Source organism: Magnolia sinica, chromosome 18, assembly GCF_029962835.1.
Source record: "Magnolia sinica isolate HGM2019 chromosome 18, MsV1, whole genome shotgun sequence".
Classification (NCBI taxonomy): domain Eukaryota; kingdom Viridiplantae; phylum Streptophyta; class Magnoliopsida; order Magnoliales; family Magnoliaceae; genus Magnolia; species Magnolia sinica.
The window spans coordinates 6,432,732-6,453,952 of NC_080590.1; the positions used below are offsets into that span (position 1 = coordinate 6,432,732).

The 21,221-nt window shown below is 36.9% G+C and overlaps 1 protein-coding gene and 1 long non-coding RNA gene across 4 annotated transcripts in view; one reads left to right on the forward strand and one right to left on the reverse strand.

Moving 5' to 3' along the window:
* LOC131232242 (putative ABC transporter C family member 15) overlaps positions 1-786 on the reverse strand; it is a 25,992-nt gene extending 25,206 nt beyond the window's left edge. Inside the window, exon 1 of one of the 2 annotated variants that reach the window (XM_058228449.1) lies at positions 593-786. In XM_058228449.1, coding sequence (XP_058084432.1) covers positions 593-617 — 25 coding nt within the window. In that variant the 5' untranslated portion in view covers positions 618-786. The remainder of the gene's footprint in view (positions 1-592) is intronic. The other variant, XM_058228448.1, reaches the window with a different exon arrangement.
* LOC131232243 (uncharacterized) overlaps positions 1-12,872 on the forward strand; it is a 17,978-nt gene extending 5,106 nt beyond the window's left edge. For both annotated transcript variants that reach the window (XR_009164820.1, XR_009164824.1), the window contains exon 5: positions 12,555-12,872. This is a non-coding gene — a long non-coding RNA (uncharacterized LOC131232243). The remainder of the gene's footprint in view (positions 1-12,554) is intronic.
* The last annotated feature ends 8,349 nt before the right edge of the window (positions 12,873-21,221 follow it).

Sequence of the window (21,221 nt, forward strand, 5' to 3'; positions counted from 1 at the left end):
CTTTTCTTCTTTTTGCTGTGGTCCATCAGGCCCACCAGATCAACATTTTCCACATGCATGGCTGGGACAACACTTCACAGAACTTACGAAGCTGTGTAGCATTTCTAATTCCAGCTATGATATAACTATGTAAAAGATTTCAACATGCTCTAACTGCATTTCATACAAATATATGCAAAACACTAAAGAATCAAATCAAAACTACCATCTAACTTAATCCAACTTCCCCACATAATAATTTTCCAGTAAGACAGTACCGGAGACCAGAATCCACCACCGGCCCACGAAAGCAACGATCATCATCGATCGCGCCACTGGGCCAACTAGGTTGTTGGATTTTACTAAGTGCCCACCTCATACAAATGTATACAAGGCAACCTTTCCTGATATAAGTCCTACTCTTGCATATTTATTCTATCTGTTGCAGTACACCTGAGTGTAATCTCAGATACAGATTCAAATAATGAATATTTCACATGGGTTTATTATTATTTTAGATTATCGGCGATGTCTATCGAGTTCCACTTGAACTTAGTGATGTTCATGTACAATCTCTGCAATCTACCAAGAAAATCCATGCAAATTAGCTTACTTGATACTGTGTAGAAATCAAACATGTCTGCTTAAAATGAGCTCCGTCGATTGATGGGCCGTCTAAGATCTTAGACTGTAAGAAGATGAGATATGGAAGCTTGGAAGAGATTCCTGCAAATGGGAGAGTTATCAGTTTTCAGGAAGGATGGAGACGATAGAGGGAGAGAGATTCTGAAATCCCGAGAATATATCAGGGTAGAGAAGTGCAATTGGTGCTCGTTTGCCTTGAAAATTCGGACGCGGATTACCGTGGTGACCACGCCACTACGGTGGCGGGACTCTGTGGGCTCCACCTTGATGTGTATGTTTTATCCACGCCGTCCATCCGTTTTTAAAGATCATCTTAGGCTGTGAGCCTAAAATTGTAGTACATCCAAAGGTGAAATTGACCACACCAAAGGAAACAGTGGAAATAATAACGTCCACCGTTGAAACCCTTCTAGGGCCCACAGTGATGTTTATTTGCCATCCATCGTGTTCATAAGGTCACACAGACCTGGTTGAAGGGAAAGCACGAATATCATCTTGATCCAAAACTTCTGTGGGCCGAAGAAGGTTTCAACGGTGTACGTCATTATCTTCCACTGTTTTCTGTGGTGTGGTCCACTTGAGCATTGATTATGTGATTTAATTATGGGATCATGCCTCAAATGACCAGGAAAAACGAATGGACGGCGTGGATAAAATACATACAATACGGTGGGTCCCATATAGTCCTGCCACAAGGATTCCGTGGTGGTAGTGTCATCCCGCAATCCGCGTCCTCAAAATCCTACCCTACCTTCGTGTTCCAACATGGCACGTGAGATCCGGACCGTTCATCTGGCAATGAAGCGGACCCTATATGTGCTGTGGCTCAAAGATCATGGTTTCCTGGGACATACCTGCATAAAGAAGAAAACGAACGGTTAGTAAGAAAACTTACCAACTCTCCACATTCAACGTGCAAGTGTGCCCCACCTGATTATCGGATCGGCCCGGGTTTCAGTACATGCGACATACACATATTTGCAGTGGGGCCCACCTAATAAACGGACAGGATCTAGCTCACGTGCGGCACGTGTTGGGGCGAGAGAGTACAATAGGGAAGGCTACTCCCGCGAGTGTTCATGTACGGTTTTGTTTGGTAGTGGGTTTTGGGCCATAGCAAAGGTGGAATCATCACGTGATAGGATTGTGAGGACGGCAGAAAGGAGTTTGGCAGATTGTCTGAACTGATGTTGCTGTCGTTTTGTGTCAAGGGAAGCGGATTAGGTGTTATCGGGTAACACCTTAAGTGGGTGTTTCCCTTAGCGTGGGGCCCACTTTGATGATGTGTTGTATATCCACGCCGTCCATTCGTTTCTCCAGATCATTTTAGTACTTGGTACCAAAAATTAAGCAGATCCATGTCTCATGTGGACCACACAACAGAAAACAATGTTGATTGAGTGCCTCACCATTAAAAATTCCAAAGGACCCATCGTAAGGTTTATTTCTCATCCAACCTATTGATAATGTTAATAATACCTAGATGAAGTTAAAATACAAAGATCAGCTTGATCCAAAATGTTTGTGGCACCTTAAAAGTTTTAATGGTCATTCATCACTGTTTCTAGTGATATTATCCATCTGAGATTTGGATCTTCTCAAGTCTTATTATCACATCCTAAAATGAGATATAAAAACCTATGAACGGAGCGGATATGAAAAAGATACATAAAGGTGGCCCCCAGACGGTTGGAGTAACACCCACTAAGGTGGGCTGTGCGAATACATACAAAGGAGGGACGGGTATTGTTTTGGTAGAGTGCACATCGAGAGCATGGAAGATGCCTTATTGGCTTCTCAATCCCAATGCATGCATGATAGAGATGGAAAGGAGTGGTTTCTCTAATGGAAGAGAATTTTGGGGTCTTGATCACTCTATGATTTGCGTGTTCATAAAAAAAAAGAAGCTGTGACATGGATCTTTTTGTTTTGTCTATGGTTTTTTTTAATAGGATGGGATTTTCTTTTTTTAATCATTTTTTAAATTATTTTTATTATCTATTATTTATAATATTCTTGTCAGATACGTTGAATACAAATTGACGAACTGGATGCTTTAACGTATCCAGCGCCTTCCAAGATGGCCTCCTATTTTCTTAACAGGACTTTGTTTTTGTACCATTTAAGATATGGATCAATTTGTAGTCTGGGAGTTATATATATATATAACTCATGGGAACTCTCCATGAGGTCGAGTTGTGTGGGCCCCACCATGATGTATGTTGAACATCAACACCATCAGTAAGATGCACCATTCCATAGTGGGTCTGGGGCTTAAAAATCAAGTCAATCCGTGACTTGTGTGGGCCACACCACATTCAAAAGTTGAGAGGGGTTACCCTCCATTAAAACATTCATAATCTTTTTTTGGGCCCACCGAGATGTGGTTTACAAATCAAGCTCATCCATTATGTGTGTCCCACTTGGATGAGGGGTCAGACCAAGTTTCAGACACATACAAATTTCAGGTAGGCCCCACCAAGTGATTTTATATATTGTAGGCATGTCTTTACATGATTTTAGATGGTATGGCCCACCTGAGTTCCGCATACGGATGATTTTTCCCATAATTTAAAGGGGACCCATCAAATGCAGGGTGTTGATGTTCAACATACATCATGGTGGGGCCCACACGGCTCGACCTAATGGGGAGTTCTCATGAGCTCGACCATATAGAACCTTTTCCATATATATATATATATAGAGGCATGCTCTTCGACGCACCTATGCATGTGTGCACCTTTCCACACGTGTCATGGGTGTCGAATCCGAACAGTCCATAAGATGCGGAATCCCATGAAACCTTACTGGGTGAATTTTCACCCTGATCTAAGATTCTGGTGGGCCATGGTAAAGAAAAATTCAAATCAAGGGAAGAAACTGTTTGCATTTTTATAGCCCACCAAAGTTTTGGTTCAAAGTAAAAATTAGTACCAGGGGGTTTCATGAGGTTCTGCTTCATGTGGACCATTCAGATTTTCGAGAATCATTAGATATGATGAGTTCTCAAAATAGTTGGTAGGTAGTCCTCACTAGTGGGCGTTCCACTATATATATATATATATATATATATATATATATATATATATATATATATATATATATATATATATATATATATATATATATAAAAGAAAAGGTTGTTTTTACTTTAATGTTAGAAATGATGTGCTTGTGCTTTTTGAGAAATTATACAAATGTGTACTTAAAGTTTTCCTTAAAATAGTAAAATTCAAGAATCACGAGGGCGATGCGGTGTGTGTATAATATCCAACCTGTTAAACATATGTACCGCACCATGATAATAACAAGAACAAAACATTGGGTCAATTGGATTAACAAATGGGAATTATAGTATTTTAAATAGTGTATATATTTTTTATTTTTTATGGATTGGCCAACCTTACAATTAGATCTACTGTATTATTAGTTCATTTTGTTGTTCATATGTTGGACAGGTTGAATTTGAGATACATGCTATATGAGCTTCATAACTTTTGCTTTATCAATTTATTGTAAAGAAAAAAAAAAAGAGGATAATAATGTAATTTATTCTCTTAAAAGCACTGGTCAGGAATATTAGTTACATGGACACTATTTGTTAAAATACAATTCCGTGAAGAATTTTGCTTTAAAATACCTTAAGAAAATAGTTTAAAAATTGGAAAAAAAAATAAAAATGTAACAAAAATGGAAAGAGGAAACTTGCATTTCAAGCAAGAAAAGTGGAGAGAAGTTTGGTCATGGGTATGTCCACCTGATGTGTGTATATATATAATGCTCAGCTGCTCCCTGGTCGCATGGAACTCGTGTAAACTTTTTGAGAACTCATCATACGTGACGTGACTCTAAAATTTGAACGGTTCACATGAAGCAGCACCTCATGAAACTCCCCAGGCCTAACTTTTTTTTTACTTTGATTCAAAACTTTGGTGAGCCATGAAAAATGAAAACATTTTCCTCCCTTGATGTGCATTTCTATTTGCCAAGGCCTACCAGAATTTTAGATTAGGGCGATTAGGACGAAAATTTGTTCCTTGGGATTTCATAGGATTCCGCATCACATGGACCGTTGAGATTAGACGCCCATGACACTTGTACAAAAGTGCACGCGTGCATAAGTGCGCATGTGAGCATGACTCTCTCTCTCTCTCTCTCTCTCTCTCTCTCTCTCTCTCTCTCTCTATATATATATATATATATATATATATATATAGATCAAACTATAAAATTTCATTACAGTATAAAATTCTGTCCATATAAATATCAAACAAAAACGGAATATCACCTCTCTCTCTCTCCTCAAATCCTTCCTCCCCAGATAACCCTTCATCAGTCTGACCAATCCGACCTTTAAATCACCCTCAAATGTCTTTAGGCAAATATTCATGTTTGTTATCTTTATTCTTTTTTACCTCTGCCATTGAAGAAAAGGGGATTTTTTCATAGGAAAGTTCTTCAAAAGTTTACAATTTACCGTAGAATCTTCCCAACATGCATGTGCATGACATCTAACCTGTCAAACATTCTAGAAAATTTTAAGGCCCACATGCATGTGCATGACATCTAACCTGTCAAACATATGCATCCAACGATGATAAGCACACTATTCAAAAATCTTTATGATCAAATCATCAAATGGGCTACACATGCATTTTGATGCTTTTAAGTGGTGTGTATTATTGTTTATGGTGGGGCTCATCTTATATTTAGATTGACCATTTTTTTTTCTTCCCACCATCACTACAGATTACATCATTGGATGGGCTGGATATCATAAAACTATCATAGGGACCCACAATTCTCCACTTCACAACTTTCCAAAGGAAAAAATTACAATGGGCATTATGGTAATTTCACTCCTCAAAAAGCACTTCTCTGGCACTTTGATTGGAAGAGGGATCATCTGATTTTCGGAGATATTTTATTATTAAAACAATGAAATTAATGAGTTTATAGTTCAGTTGATCCAAAAACAAGCTTTTTTTTCTGCACATCTTTCAAAATACAGAGTATCAAATATTAAAGCAATATTTGAGTAATAAATAAATAAAACGACCTTTTGGCATATACCCAAATTTCCCTTACCTTTTTAAGTATTCCTAAATAAACTTTTATATCTTAAAACTAAAGAAAAATACACCCCTCTGTAGGACTTGTGTCAGAGATGACAAAAAGAAATAGTTAACGACAGGCATAAAATTTTAAATATTTTTTCTAACCTTATTGAACGATAGGGAGTAGGCAACACGTGTGAAAACGTGTAATGGCAGTTGGTAACAACTATGGTAAAAGGTGTAATGACCAATAAATAACTATAATACAATTTTTGGATTATAAAAGTAAGGTATTTATACGTATGGTTATGGTGTAAACTATAACTTGCGATATTTAAAAAAGATCGAACATTGCATCAAAAATGAGGATCGATTAATCTAAACTGAAATCCATATATGATTGAGATGCCATCTCCATGGACCAAATGTAGTCTTCCACAACTTACACCTTTAGAGAAGTGTTGGGATGAAAAATAAATTTCCAGATGTGTGTAGGTCTGGGACCCAGCTGTGTATAAGTAATTATTGATGGTGAGGAATTTGAAACCATCAAAAATCATCTTCCTTAGGCTCTACATAAATTTAGTATTCCTACTCCAACCAAAATATTGTTAGTGATTAATCACAACTTGAGTGTGGTCCACCAGTATGTCCGATCACATTATCCAACCTTTAGAGAGATCCAGACTGTTGATCAATTAGGCCCACCTTTTGAAATTTTTACATATGATAATCATACTTATGATTCATGGATGATAGGGTTTTCTCTTAGTAATGATTAAAAAGATAGGAGTTTATTTATGAATACTAAGAAGGTAGAAAGTATTTGGGCGTAAGCAAAGGTAGGGTTTATATGTTAAAAGACTTTGTGGAAACCATGTCAAAATAGAATATGGATTTTTGAAAAAAGATTTTTTGGAAACCATGTTCAAAACCACAAATAAACCACAATAAATCTAAGTATTGTTATACCAACATAAGTATATTTTCTTTTTTTCCCCATAGAGGATATCATATATCATTGTCGATATCTTTTCGCATATGCTAACACATGGGTAGATCACTTGGTAAAGATGTACCTCTCTGAAATTACCCATCTTTGTTGCTTGCTGATTTATTTCGTTAAATGAGGCTTGTATTGAAAATGTCCATCTTGCTATATTGACGACAAACCTCTAATTGGCTACCGTATCTTTTCAGCAATTTATATTTGGTTGGATCATGCATATGGTGGCATCTGTTGGTCAACATGCTTGACACTAGATAAAGTAGCTTAAGATTGTAATTATTCCACCGATGGTTTATGTTTTGATCATGGATGTGACTTCTATGAGCCGAATAGCTCAGACTCATCTAGTCTTATAAACTTTGACACTTGTTATACTTTATTTTTTTATTGTTATTGGGAAATCCAATTAGAAATGATATGTGTTATAACAAGGGAAATATATAATATGTTAAAGATCGTAAAGGATACTTGAAGTGTTTTTTATAAAATCACAACTAACATAATAGTAAGACATGAAGCAATTGAAATGAATTTAAATGCAAACCAAGTGGCCGAGAGTCATCTAGGAGGTTGACCGAGTGACAGAGTGGAATGCGGTTGAGTCAACAAGGAGGCCAGGAGCGGTTATTAGGACGTGACAAGGAAGTCTCTATAAGGTCATATATGATTGAAATGGTTACAACAACGGTCAGAACATGAATGTTAATAATGTTGAAATGGCTATAGCAATCGTCGGAATATGAAAAGTATGTAGATGACCAGGTTAAGGATATATATAGTAAAGAAAGTTAATAGAAAAAATTAACTCATACCAACCAAATCAAATCTATTTTTCAATTATCGATTATTTACTTTCCTTTGTGTAATCCATATTTTTATCTATTATTTACATTCCTTAGGGCGTGTTTGGATTCGCGTATAGTATTTTAGAGGGAAGTAAAACTGTCCCATCAAGGTATTAGTGGTCCTGTAGCGGTAATGCGTCTGTAAATTGCAAACCACTCACAATGTTTGGATAAGAGTGCACTTGTAATCACAAGAGACCATGGTTTCCAAAATCAGTGTTTGAGAATGGAGTGTTCATCAGCCGCACTGCTTCCCAAGCATGAACTATGTATGGAATTAACGGTAATTCGTCGTGAAAAGGAAATTGTATATAGACATCTGGCCCTTAGATGATATACCAAAGTCAATGTGGGCCCCACCATGATAACATAAGTAACATCAATTCCGTACACCTGTTTCTTAATTCCAATTCCTTTCTCGCTCTCTTTACCCCCTTTCTCCATGGAAAAGATTCCCCTGGTTTGAAACTCTGTTTCTTAAGATATACAGAACCGTTGGGATTTGAATTCAAATGAATTGGGTGTTTGGGTTCTGGGATTTTCTCTTCGACATCGACGGATTTCTTTCCAGAATAGAGGCATTTTCTTCCAAAGAGCTATTTTCTAGAAGAAGATGACCCTCTTGTCTGCCTATTTAAAGGGAGATTTTTCATGGAGATTGAAATCGAACCAGGCAGATTTGAAAGAAGGCCTGACTGACTATTCTAACTAGCTTCTGAAGAAGCTGTCAGGGTTGCATGGAAAGATCCGCTTTTGCAAATTCTCCCAAACCCATCTACAGAAGAAACAGAGGACAGGCGTGGAGCGGTAGAAAGATCGCATCTTTCTGCAATTCGATCGAGTGGCTGAGATGTCTTGATCTGTTTCTGATCTGGGTTTTCATCGAAATACTACTTTGCGTCGAATATGTTGATTTTGGTGTCGTCAGCTCGATTTCCAATGGCAGGTTTGAGGGGTGGTTTTGCGACGGTTGTAGCAATATCAGGACGGATATGTGAAGAGAAGGAGCCGTCTTTGAAATTGGGTTTGGATTGGAATCTGGTGTAAGGAGGAGATATATCTGTAGTTTGGAAGGTGGACCTTTGGTCGAGGCTACCATTAAAGGAGGAGATTTTTTTTTTTTTAAAAAAAAAAAACTGTTGTCTACTATGGCGGTGCAGTGCAATGAAAGCACTGCACACACGCTTGCGTGGTAGCAGTGATTTACGAGACGTGTTGTTTCGAGAAACTGGACTGGCGACGTACTCGAGTCGCCAGCGTATCACGTGGCAATGTTTGGATAGCGTCGATTTGAATGATGTATTTTATTGACATATACGGTACATTACATCATGGGCCTGGCATCCAAACACGCCCTTAGTGTAATCCGTAGCGGTAATTAAATAGCTGTTAGCTTTGTTGTAATTCGAATTTACGTTCATACGATGAATTTAATTCGAGTATCAAGTAAAGTTCTCAAACTAGAGAGACGTTTTGCAATTGTTCTTTACAGCCGACTATAAGAATTTCTTTTTTATTTTAGCTGTATTGAAGAGAAAAAATTCTTTCGTACGAAAGGTAGATGTGTGACCCATTTTCAGAAGAAGAATTCCACCCTCTGATTATTACTTAATGATCTTATGCAACATTGTGCAAGTGGCTAAATAGACGATCGATCTTATTAGAATTAGGTCATATACAGTCGATTTTCGACATATATGCCTATTTTAGCGGTTGGGGTTGTGGTTGTTCGATTTAAATTGAGCCACACATTCAATTATGACACGCCTGCGTTATTCACGTGATCAAATTTAAAATCGAACCACAACCACACTAAGAGTCAAAATTGAAAATATGCTCAATTGACGACACACCTTTGATTAGTTACTGTATCCTTTTAATATTAATTTATTTTGGTTGGATTATGTATACTATAGAAACGGTTGGCCAACACATTAGATACTAGGAAAAGTAGTATAGGAACGAAATTATTTCCTTAAGTTTTGATAATGAATGCGAATTGTCTAAGTCAACTCAGACTCATCTAAGCTCCAACTAATTTGGCACTGGAGTTAAAATCGAGAATATGCTCAATTGACCACACACCTTCAATTAGCTACTGTATCCTTTTAATAATTTATCTTTGGTTCCACTAGATAAAGTAGCTTAAGATTCATAATTATTCCACCGATGACTTGTTTGAATTGGCTTAGACTCATCCAAGTCCAATTCAGTTTAGCTCTAGGAGAGAAAATAAAAAATATGCTCAGTTTAGGCTGAATGGGAGAGTCACTAAGGTATACAAAAATAGAAAATAGTTACGTAGTTGTTATGTTATGGTAACGGCCATAACTGTTATGTTTTACGGCTGTAACAGACGTTACGAGAAAAATTGTCTGTAACAGCTCCTATGGCCTAGGTTTTTTTTTTTTCTTAAAAAAAAATAAAATTAACAAGTAAAGAAAAATGCCATAACGGTTGTTTCAGGAATCGTAATAGATGTTATGGCCCATATCATAATAGTAACGATTTTGGTTGTTACGACCCGTTATAGTTATGGAACACCTTGAGAGTCACCTCTCACTCAGTCAAGTCCCAACTCAACTCCAAATTAGACGAGTTGGCCTGAATCGTTGAGTCTTCAATCCATGGTTTTGATTGTTAGAATAATTCGATGTGGATGTTGTGACACTAACGTCCTAACCACTAAGCCACGATGCGTTCAACCCCACAAGAAAACTTCTTTTCTTAATGCTGGTTCTCAACATGACTCTGACACTTTTCTCTTTTAACTTTTTCCTTAAGGAATCATCTATATGTAGCGATGCGAATTTGCAAATATTCCCTACAACCCGGAATAATTCAAGAAATTTCTCAATCCCCACTATTGGGGAAGGAAATTCATTTTATCGAACAGTTGTGGGGGAAAATTTGTGATTACAGAATAATATGTTCTCTAACCCTAAGTTTATTAGATTAATAGAAGCATATTTCACAGACTACCAAATACAATACACATGAAAGTAAAAAATTATAAAAAAAAAAAAAAAAACCAATAAGAAGGTCACATGGATCAACACTATACTAACAAAGAATGGTGTGTTTGGTCTCACCAAGTTACATTTTCAATACTTTGAGAAATAATGCAATCTGCCAGATATCATGATAGTACTACAGCCGAAGAAGAATGGACGGTTCAGATGACTCTTGTGAATGCCAACAAGCACAAATCGCAAGGATGATGGGTGGGGTCCACTGAAATGTATGTGAGAAATCCATTATGTCCATCCGTTTTGAGAGATCAATTTAGGATGTGTGACCAAAAATGAAGTATATACAAAACTCAAGTGGGTCATACGAGAGGGAACATTGGGGAAAGAAATTGATACAGTCGAAACCTTCCGCGCTCCACCTTGATGTTTATATACCAGCCGAATCCTTTATAAGGTCGATGCAAGCGTATTTGAGCTTCATTTTAATTTTATTTTTACACCCTAATCCATAAATCAAGTGGTAGACTGAGTGAAAGATACTTAGTTGGAGGACTGAGGTCATGGCATCAATTCCCTAGACGGGGTGGCTAACAGTGAAAGTGTGAACTGACAATGGGTGTATTAACAAGCTAGCTAACAAAAAAAAAAAAAAAAAAAAAAACTAGTAGTACATGGAGTGAAAGATAGCTCGTTTCACATGTGGTATTGGTACCAATACCCTAGTGGGGGTAGCTAACAGTGAAGGTGAACTGACAGTGAGTGCACTAACAAGCTAACCAGGAAAAATAAAGGGCATTCCCAATGGGATGAAGTAAAAATACCAAAAAGATAACCTTATACAAAACTTTTATGACTATAAGAATGCTTCAATGGTGCTCACTGAATGCCAACTCTTTCCTCTCATGTGGCCCACTTGAGTGTTGTATACACTTAATTTATCGTCTAAAGTCCTAAAATGAGATAGAAAAACGGATGGACGGGGTAGATTTGTCAAAAACATCTCAGTGGGCCCCAACCAGCTACGTGCAAACAGCCCAATAGATCAATTTTCCTTGGATAAATGGTAGAGCCATCTCTGCACAGTACACGTTGAAGGGAGATGCATCGATCTGGGCCATCCATATAGTGAACTCTATCATGGATAGATCAAGTTTCAAAAATCAAACCAACCAGACAAATCTGTCCGTCAAAAATTTCCAATTTTCCATGATGAGTGTTTGACCATTAATATTTTCATCTTACACCGTCTGGCCATTACTATTTTCATGTTACACCGTCACGTTCAAAGCCACTTTTTATATGAGTAGGATAATCAGATATTTTTTTTTATTTCTACACACTCTCGATCAAAAGTACGGAAAACTACAAGAAAGTACCCTGATTGATTCATTACCCTCCAATTGTACGGTGCATAGCTTCTATTATACCGATTTTACCATAAATAGAAAATGATCTAAAATAGTAAATTTTAACCAAAAATAAAAATGTGTAAATTAATTGTACCGGATTATTCCTATACTGATTTCTAGTAAAATTTAAAAAGAGTGAAGTCCTACTACTCTAAAAAATGAGTAGACACAAAAAATAAAACTATTAAAAATAGTAAATTAAATAAATTTAACCTAGAAGGGTTTACTTATTTACTAATTGATATATTAAAAATTCATAAACTTATAGTTAAATCAAATCTCCTAAAAATCAGAAAGAGAATATCCATACAGCAGGATCCTCCCTCTCATATAAATGAGAGATACTTCAAAGGTGAAAGGTACGCAAAAATTCTTTCTCCTAAACCTCAATACCGTAAGACCCAGATTTTTACCCTGACTTTGGCATTGGAGGGTCCCCTGATCTAGTAAGGGTCTCCTTTGTCTTCTTCTTGTACAAATACTCAAAGGTCTAAAGAAGGTGAATTAGATTTTTGCATTAACAAACTTCATTAAGAGTATTAATACAACAAAAATAGAAATATATATATATATATATACCACTTGATCCTGCCCTTAAACTAGATTAAACATGTAATGTGGATTTTGAACCGTTTCAGGTCCGTTGACACCACAATCGTCAGACGTCCATCGTCACAGGTACACGGGATCGCCTTGTTTTCTTGCTACTTTCGGTTGGGCATGGTAAAAAGCATAACCGCAGGAGTTCGTTTTGCCTCGGTAGTTTTTCAGGTGCGTCGCCACCCATTGAACCCGCATGCTGAGATGATCCAATGGGTTAAACCTTCCATATTATTTTTACTGCCATAAATAAGATAAGATATTGGACTGCAATCACTCTTCAGGATGTTTCTAGCCTTTAATATTTACAGTTGAATGTGAGCCATTGTAAATTTTATTTTAAAATGCTAAATTCATCTAAAGATCATCATGATAAAAATGATACGAAAGTAATATTCCCATACGACTTCTATATCATAGAATGACATGGACGTTCTGATCATTAGAGAACTTAGTATGTGCGCCCTAATGGGAAACGACACACGATTGAACATGTGCCGCGACAGATGCAAAACGATCTCGTACGGTCGCATGTCCGCTGGTAGACATGACACGTCAGTCCACAGGGCGCAGATCCCGATCCGATCGGCTTAGATACCAAGTACAGGAGCAGTAACGAACTATGCAGGATTCACATAGTCCTGATGCAAAATTGGTGGGGCTGCTGTTTTTCGCATCCCGACGGTTTGATGTGGTATGATCCATCTCTGATGGAGTATTCACCCAAAGAAAATTGTGATTAGATGATCATAACCATTCATTTACGACTATAAATTTTGGACCGTTGTTATGTTTTTTTTTCCAAGACGGTTTGTTTGTCAGACGCTGATCCAAAGGGTAACAACCGTTGATATAGAAGATCCTTGTGGTTTGCTTCAAATCAGTGGTGGATTACAGAACTATTGGTCCTGCGCGCACGAAGTTGCGGCGGGACTATTCAAGCTCGTAGTGCTCAGGATCTACGGTTCCTCATCATGGAAAAAAATAAAAGAGCCTTCTTTTGTAAATTACACTTTCCGAGTGATTATTTAATCTTCACCTCTCAAATGATTTTTGTCATGAAGATGCACCGTATGGCTGCCGCCACTTAGGCATCCTGTCAACATATCAAACCCAAAACTATCAGTCAAAATTTTCCAATTTTGCAATGATGAGTCTTTGACCATTAATATTTTTATCTTACACCGTCTGGCCATTACTATTTTCGTCTTACACCGTCACGTTCAAAGCCACTTTTTATATCAGTAGGATAATCAGATAGTTTTGTATTTCTATAAGAAAGTACCCTGATTGATTCCTTACCCTCCACTTGTACGGTGCATAGTTGCCTATGCCATATTTGGGTTCTATAGCCTCTATTATAGCAATTTTACCATAAATAGAAAATTATCTAAAATACAGTGGGTGTACTAACAAGCTATAAGAAAAAAATTATCGATTCAAAGTCGTAGATTGAGTGAAAGATACCTCGTGTTCAACACTGAGGTCTTGGTATCGATTTTCTAGAGGAGGTGGCTAATAGTGAAGTGTGAACTACTGTGGGTACACTAACAAGCTAACAAAAAAAAGAAAATAATTTTTTAATCTAAAATAGTAAATTTTAACCAAAAATAAAAATGTGTAAATTAACTGTTCCAGATTATTCCTATCTTGATTTCTAGTAAATTTTAAAAAGAATGAAGTTCTACAACTCTAAAAAATGAGTAGACACAAAAAATAAAAACTACTAAAAATGGTAAATTAAATAAATTTAACTTAAAAGGGTCTGTTTATTCACTAATTGACATATTGAAAATCCATAAACCTTATTAGGAGTATTAATTCCAAAAGAATAGAAATTACCTGAAATGATAAATTTTACACACAATGAAAAGTACCCAAAATATCAAACTTCGCCACAAATAGAAATGTGTAAATTAACTGTTTGGGAGGATTCCTATCATGAATTTGACTAATTAATTGATCTTCAATTGGATTGGACATTACTTTCGGTTGCAGCCAAATTTCACTTTGATTGTAGGTGAATTACATCTTGAGGTTGCTGTCCAGATTGTGTCCTTTTCCAATAGAATCAAACCTCATTTGGTTACACCAAAGACGCCTTTAGTTGAACCGAATTATCCTTGAAACTCATTGTTTTATTATTGAACCGTTTTTGACATTTTTGGTCAGAGTAAACCTGACTTCGATCAGACCAAACAGGTTATTAATTTTGTTATTTTAGCACTTAATTTTTAAGTCTTTTCTCCGTCTTTAATACTCGATCAGACCAAACAGTTTAAGATCTTTGACATGTCAAATCTTTTATTTTAAGCTCTAAATTTTCGTTGTCTTTATCTTGAACTCCTTTAAACTTTAATTATATAACCTTGAGCATCTATTTATCATTAGTTTAGAATTAACTTGCATGCAAAAAATATATGTTAGTAGATCAATGTAGGAGTTGAATGCAGCCCAAATTAACACAATTGAGGATATATATGTGTGTGTGTGTATATATATATATATCTCGCTCCATTGACACGGCATTCGTTAGACCCCATCGTTACTGGTATACAGGCACGCCTTGTTTTTTAGTTACTTTTCGGTGGTGCATAATGAAAAGCTGTATAGCATGTTTGTTCTGCCCCAGTCGTTATTCAGGTGTGTCGCCATCCATTAGCCCACATGCTGAGATGATCCAATGAGTTGAACTTTCCATATTATCTTTACTACCATAAATAAGGTAAGATACTGGACTGCAATCACTCTTTGGGATATTTCTAGCCTTTAATTTGTACAGTTGAATGTAAGCCATTGAAAATTTTATTTTATAATGCTAAATTCATCGAAAGATTAACATGATAAAAATGATACAAAAGTAAGATTCCTAGGATCTCTATATCATAAAATCACATGGACGGTTCTGATCATAAGAGAACTTAGTATGTTAGCCCTAATGGGAAACGACACACAATTGAACCTCGGGCGCGACAGATGCAAAACGAACTCGTACGGTCGCATGTCCGATGGTAGACATGACACGTCAGTCGACAGGGCGCAGATCCCGATACGATCGCCTTAGGGCCCGTTTGGCCGGTCGAATTGGAAGGGACTGGATAGTATTGGAAGGGATTGGAAGTTAAATCCCGGGATTGGCCGGGCATACCAAACAGAGTTGGCGATCCACCCTAATCCGTACAAAACCCAATCCCAATGCATCTTAAGACAATCCATTGACAACACCATCATTACCTTTAAATCCCATCCAATCTACCCTAATCCATTCAAATTTACCTGGGACGTGTTTGGTTTGTGAGATTGGAAGGGATGAGAAGGTTTAATCCTGGGATTGGCCGGGCTTTCTAAAAAGACTAGATATAGCAATCCCATGGATCTCAAGACAATCCATTGACAACACCATCATTACTTAGAAATCCATGCCATCCACCCTAGTATCATTCAATTCGGGCCAGCTTGGCCGGATGGATTGGAAGGAATCGAATGGTATTAGGGTGGATGGCATGGATTTCTAGGTAATGATGGCATTCTCAGCGAATTGTCTTGAGATCTATGCTCTATCCCTGGATTGCTATATCCGGTCTCTTTGGCACACTTGGCCAATCTTGGGGTAAAACCTTCCCATCCCTTCCAACCCTTGAACCAAAACGCAGATAAGGGCCCGTTTGGCCGGTCGGATTGGAAGGGATTGGATGGTTTTGGAAGGGATTGGAAGTTAAATCCCGGGATTGGCCGGGCGTGCCAAACAGAGTCGGTGTTGTGATCCCAATCCCATGGATCTTAAGACAATCCACTGACAATACCATCATTACCTTTAAATCCCATCCAATCCACCCTAAACCGTTCAAATTTGCCCCGGACGTGTTTGGTTTGAGGGATTGGAAGGGATGAGAAGGTTTAATCCCGGGATTAGCCGGGCATGCCAAACAGACCGGATTCAGCAATCCAGGGATATAGCAATCCCATGGATCTCCAGACAATTCACTGACAACGCCATAATTACCTAGAAATCCATGCCATCCACCCTATTACCATTCAATCCCTTCCAATCCACCCGGCCAAACGGGCCCTTAGATACCAAGTACAGGAACAGGAACGAGCTAAGCGGGATTCACATGGTCCTGATGCAAAACTGGGGCTCTATGGTAAAAACTGTAGGACGCAAGAGGGCTTCTACAGATCCAGTTTAATATATGGAGCCAAAGACGCCACATGCTATAGTCTCAAATTTCACACTAGTTAATAATATCCCCATGGAGCCATAGATAATGACTACTTTTTTAGCATGTCTGATAATACAACTTTATTTTCATTTTGAAAATCGGTTCAAAGAATTGATTTAAATTTGTGAGCCGCACTATGATGTATTTGACATACCCATGCTGTTCATTTGTTTTAGCATGACATTTTGGGCCATGAGCTGAAAAAAAAGAGGTATACCTAATGCTCAAATGGCATACATCAAAGGAAACCAAATCTATAAAAGGTTCACCATTGAAAGTTGTTTCTTTAATAGATTTCTTGTTGATGTCTATTTGTCATCTAAGCTGTTCATAAGGTTGCACAGATACAGATGAGGGGAAACACAAATATCAGCTTGATCCAAAACCTTTGGGTCTTAAGAAGTATTTAATGGTATGTATTTGATTAATCACAATTTCCCAAGTCCACTTGAACTTTCAATATGGCTTATTTTTGAACTCATGCCCTAAATTCAGCTTACATAACGGATAAATGGTGTGGGTAAGCCACATACATCATAGTGGGCCCTATATTCATTTGGTAGCCACCCTCAATTTTAGTGTTTATAAGGTTGGATGTCAACGTTTGCATAAGGAGTGATGCCCTAATTACTTAGGTAAATAATCAATTACCCATTTACAAGATAGTTACCTTTTGATTTGGAAAATTAAACACATTCTAGGAGTTTTTACAATTCCTTATCCTTATTATCTACATTGCACTAAAATTCTCAAGCTGTTGGTTTTCTAATTCACCATTGTAAATACATATAAACAGGTAATAATTATTTACCACTATAATTACATCACCATTTTTAGGGCAAATGTTTATGCTTTGCTTTTTTAATGTAAATATTAAGGGGTGTGAAATTTTATATGAGGCCCATTGCGATGTATATGGCTTATTCACGTATAGTACGTCTATTCTACCAGTTGATTTTAGGATATTGGTAAAAAAATGAGACAGATCCAAAGCTTAATTGGCCTACACCACAAGGAGCTGTGGGAATTGAACATCGACGGTTAAAAACTTCTTGGGGCTGATGTAGAGTGGGCCACATAAATATGCTTGGCATAACTGGACCGAAAAAAGTCCTAATGTAAACAAACATAGTCTGTTAGATTTAAGCCCAAGTATGTTTAGATTGAAGAAATTCATTTTGAATAAGGATAAATTACCATTTAGGGTGTGAATTGTTTATCGACCATAACTTTTAATCCAGATGTCATTATGGGACGCATGATCTATGATATTATATTACACACACACACACACACACACACACACACATTGTAATAGTCTATTCGAGGTCAACTAACCTTATAGCGGGTTGCGTCAATCCATTTTGTGGGAAACTACTTTCATCCAATTCACAATTGTTGTTTTAGGAAAAACTTAATATTTTTAATAAGTTTTAATATCGACACATCTCATTTGTTTTTGAGTTTTAGTATTAGTATATACAATCTTCTTAAGAATTGCTTTTAATCATGCTAGGAATTATGTGACATAATTAAATTTAGATTTTTTATTTTAATAAATTTTATTATTTCAAATAAATTTTAATTTAGTTGAAGTAAAACTCTTAATTGGGATTTTTTATTTTTATTTATAAATGATGTAATTGGGTAACTCCGAGCATTATTGAAAAAAAATAAAATTTTGAATTTTTCTTTTTTATATGGTGAATTCAAAAATAACTTTTCTTATTAAAGGTTTTGCATGCTTGAGATATATAGTGATATTTCTCCTCACACCTTTTTTTTTTAGGTTAAGGCGCTACGAAAATTTAGATCAAGCTGATATTTGTGTTTTTCCATTATCCATGTGTGTGAGACCTTATGAAAATGTTAGATAACAAATAAACAATTTTGTGAACCATATGAAGTAAAAACCTTTCAATGATAGGCGACCTTTGTTTTTTGTGGTGCGGGCCACTTAAGCTTTGGATCTACCTTATTTTAGAGCTCATACCTAAAATGTTTTGTTAAAACAGATGAGTGGTGTGGATATGTCACATACATCATGGTGGGGCTCATAGCCTACAATGTTGAGGTAAAGCTTTCGATGTGCCTTATTAATAGAAGTCTTACATGAGTAGCTTATCTTATCTCGATGGAGTCACGATTGAAATACAATGAGTTCTAAGCAGCCAAGGTTTTGAAACTACTGCAACTAAATAGGCAAGGTTTTGAAAATACTACAATAACATCATTAGATGAATTTTATGCAAGATTCACAGTAATATTTGTCATAAGGGCCTGAGTGGAAAGATAGAAGATGCCCCTCACCTCTTCCACTGACACCCTATACATAATCACTAATAGACTTTAGTAATTTCAATGATAAAGTTTATTTTATGAAGTTGTAAACTTAATAATAAAGAGAAATAACCCAGTGCTCTCTCAGAGCACTATATATTTCAATGCTCTTAATTGCATCGCTGCATTTGTACAGTTCAGTTGATCAATCTGGACCATACATTAGTTGCTTCATCAAACATTTCATGTGCTGACATGTAAGGAAAAAAAAACCATCCATTTGAGTTGGTCTTTTTTAACCATTGGTTTTTCAAGTAATGAATTAGATAGTTAGAAAATTCATTTAGAAACTTATAATATCCCATCGTATATTTAAATCATTTGAAAAAGATATGAATTTCGCTTCAAGGTAGTCCCACATAGCTCGTCCACCATGGGACCAGGGTAATTAATGTCATTAAACCAGATCAGGTCTGACTGAGTCGAGTCGGAGTGGACTCAGACAAGTTGCACCAGACTCGCCCCCGTCTCAAAAAACATCTAATTACAGAAATTTATCGAAAATTCACATGATTGTGAAAGCATGTGAGTCCATGACACATCATGCATGCATTTGTACGTATGGTACGTGCGTGTATAATAATACGTACATGAAGGCAACCAAAACATTAAAATAATTTAAGATAACGTAATATATATAGGAATCCAGCATGAAGGCAACATGCATGTGGCTCACTCACATAGGACATGGTAGAGCCGGAAGAACCGCAATATGGCAGACCAATCTCAGTCGATCTACAGTACACGTGGCAGGGTGACGTGCCAATCAGTACAGTCCAAACTAGTGGGTGCAATCATGGGTGGTTGATATTTCGATAATCTCACCCACCAACAACCCTAGTCCTCACTTTCCATCACTCCAATGTTGACCATTAGTCTCTTCGGTCGTTGCTCTGGAGTCCAACGATCAGACGGCCAGGATTATCTGATTCATGTGTATCTTTAGTTATTCACCATACATAGGAGGGCCCACAGGATGGAACATCATGATTGATAAACCAACCTGCCAAGCATACTGTAGAGAGATGGCTCTACCGTATTTCGGTCCTCCCGGCTCTACCGTATCAACTCCCCACTCCAAGTTTAAACTTATTAAAACTCAAAAAAAAAAAAAAAAAAAAAAAAAAATCATATCTGGTTTATTTATTTATATATTTATTATTATTATTATTAATTTTTTTAAGACACACTCACATGCATGAGTAAAGAGTACCCCTGTTGAAACTATTGTGAGTTTACCACCATGCATGAGTAGAGAGTACCCCCATTCACACACTCACATTAAAGAAAATTGTCACCTCTACAATGCAGAAGCATTCAGAAGTTGTACATGTGGCTTGCGTGGACTCAGCACTTTCCTAGAATAAACATAATTTTCGGCTCGTGATACATTTAAGTGGGGCCTATAATTTAGACAATTTAATTCAGATAACTATGCCACATAAGCAATTTCAAAGCAATTTCTAGCTGGCTGTATGTCATCCGTCAAATTCTGTCAGAGTATTAAAGCTCTTGTTTACACCCATTTGAAAAGTAAGGATTTATACTTTAATTAAAGAATAGTGGGTAAAAAATGTTGAAACCGGACTGAAATTGTGGCCGTAAAACTTGTGGGCCCCACCATTATGCATATCTGATTCACGCCGTCCATTTGTTACATGTGCGAATTTTAGCATATGAGCAAAAAAAAAAAAAAAAAGAAGGTTAAATGCAAAACTCAAGTAGACCCCAGTGCAGGAGACAGGGAATTAAACGCCTATTATTAAATGTTAAAATGAGTGCAGGGTCCATAAAAATGTGTAATTGTCATCTAACTTGTCCATAATGTCACACCGATAAGGGAAAAAATAAATATTAGCTCGATCCAAAAGTCGTGCCCCGAAGAAGAATTGAACAGTAAGCATTCAATTCTCATTGTTTCTCATAGTGTGGTCCACCTGAGCTTTGGATATGCCTCCATTTTGGACTCAGGCTTTATAATGAGTGGGAAAAATGGTTGAGTGGGGGTGGATTAAACACACACGTAACAGTGGAAAAAATTCCTATTAGCTCCACTCAAACACAGAAGCTTTTTCCCAACAAGCTTTGCTTTTTGTCACCATCAAGTTAACATCAAAAGACGGCTGTTGACCGTAAATACAA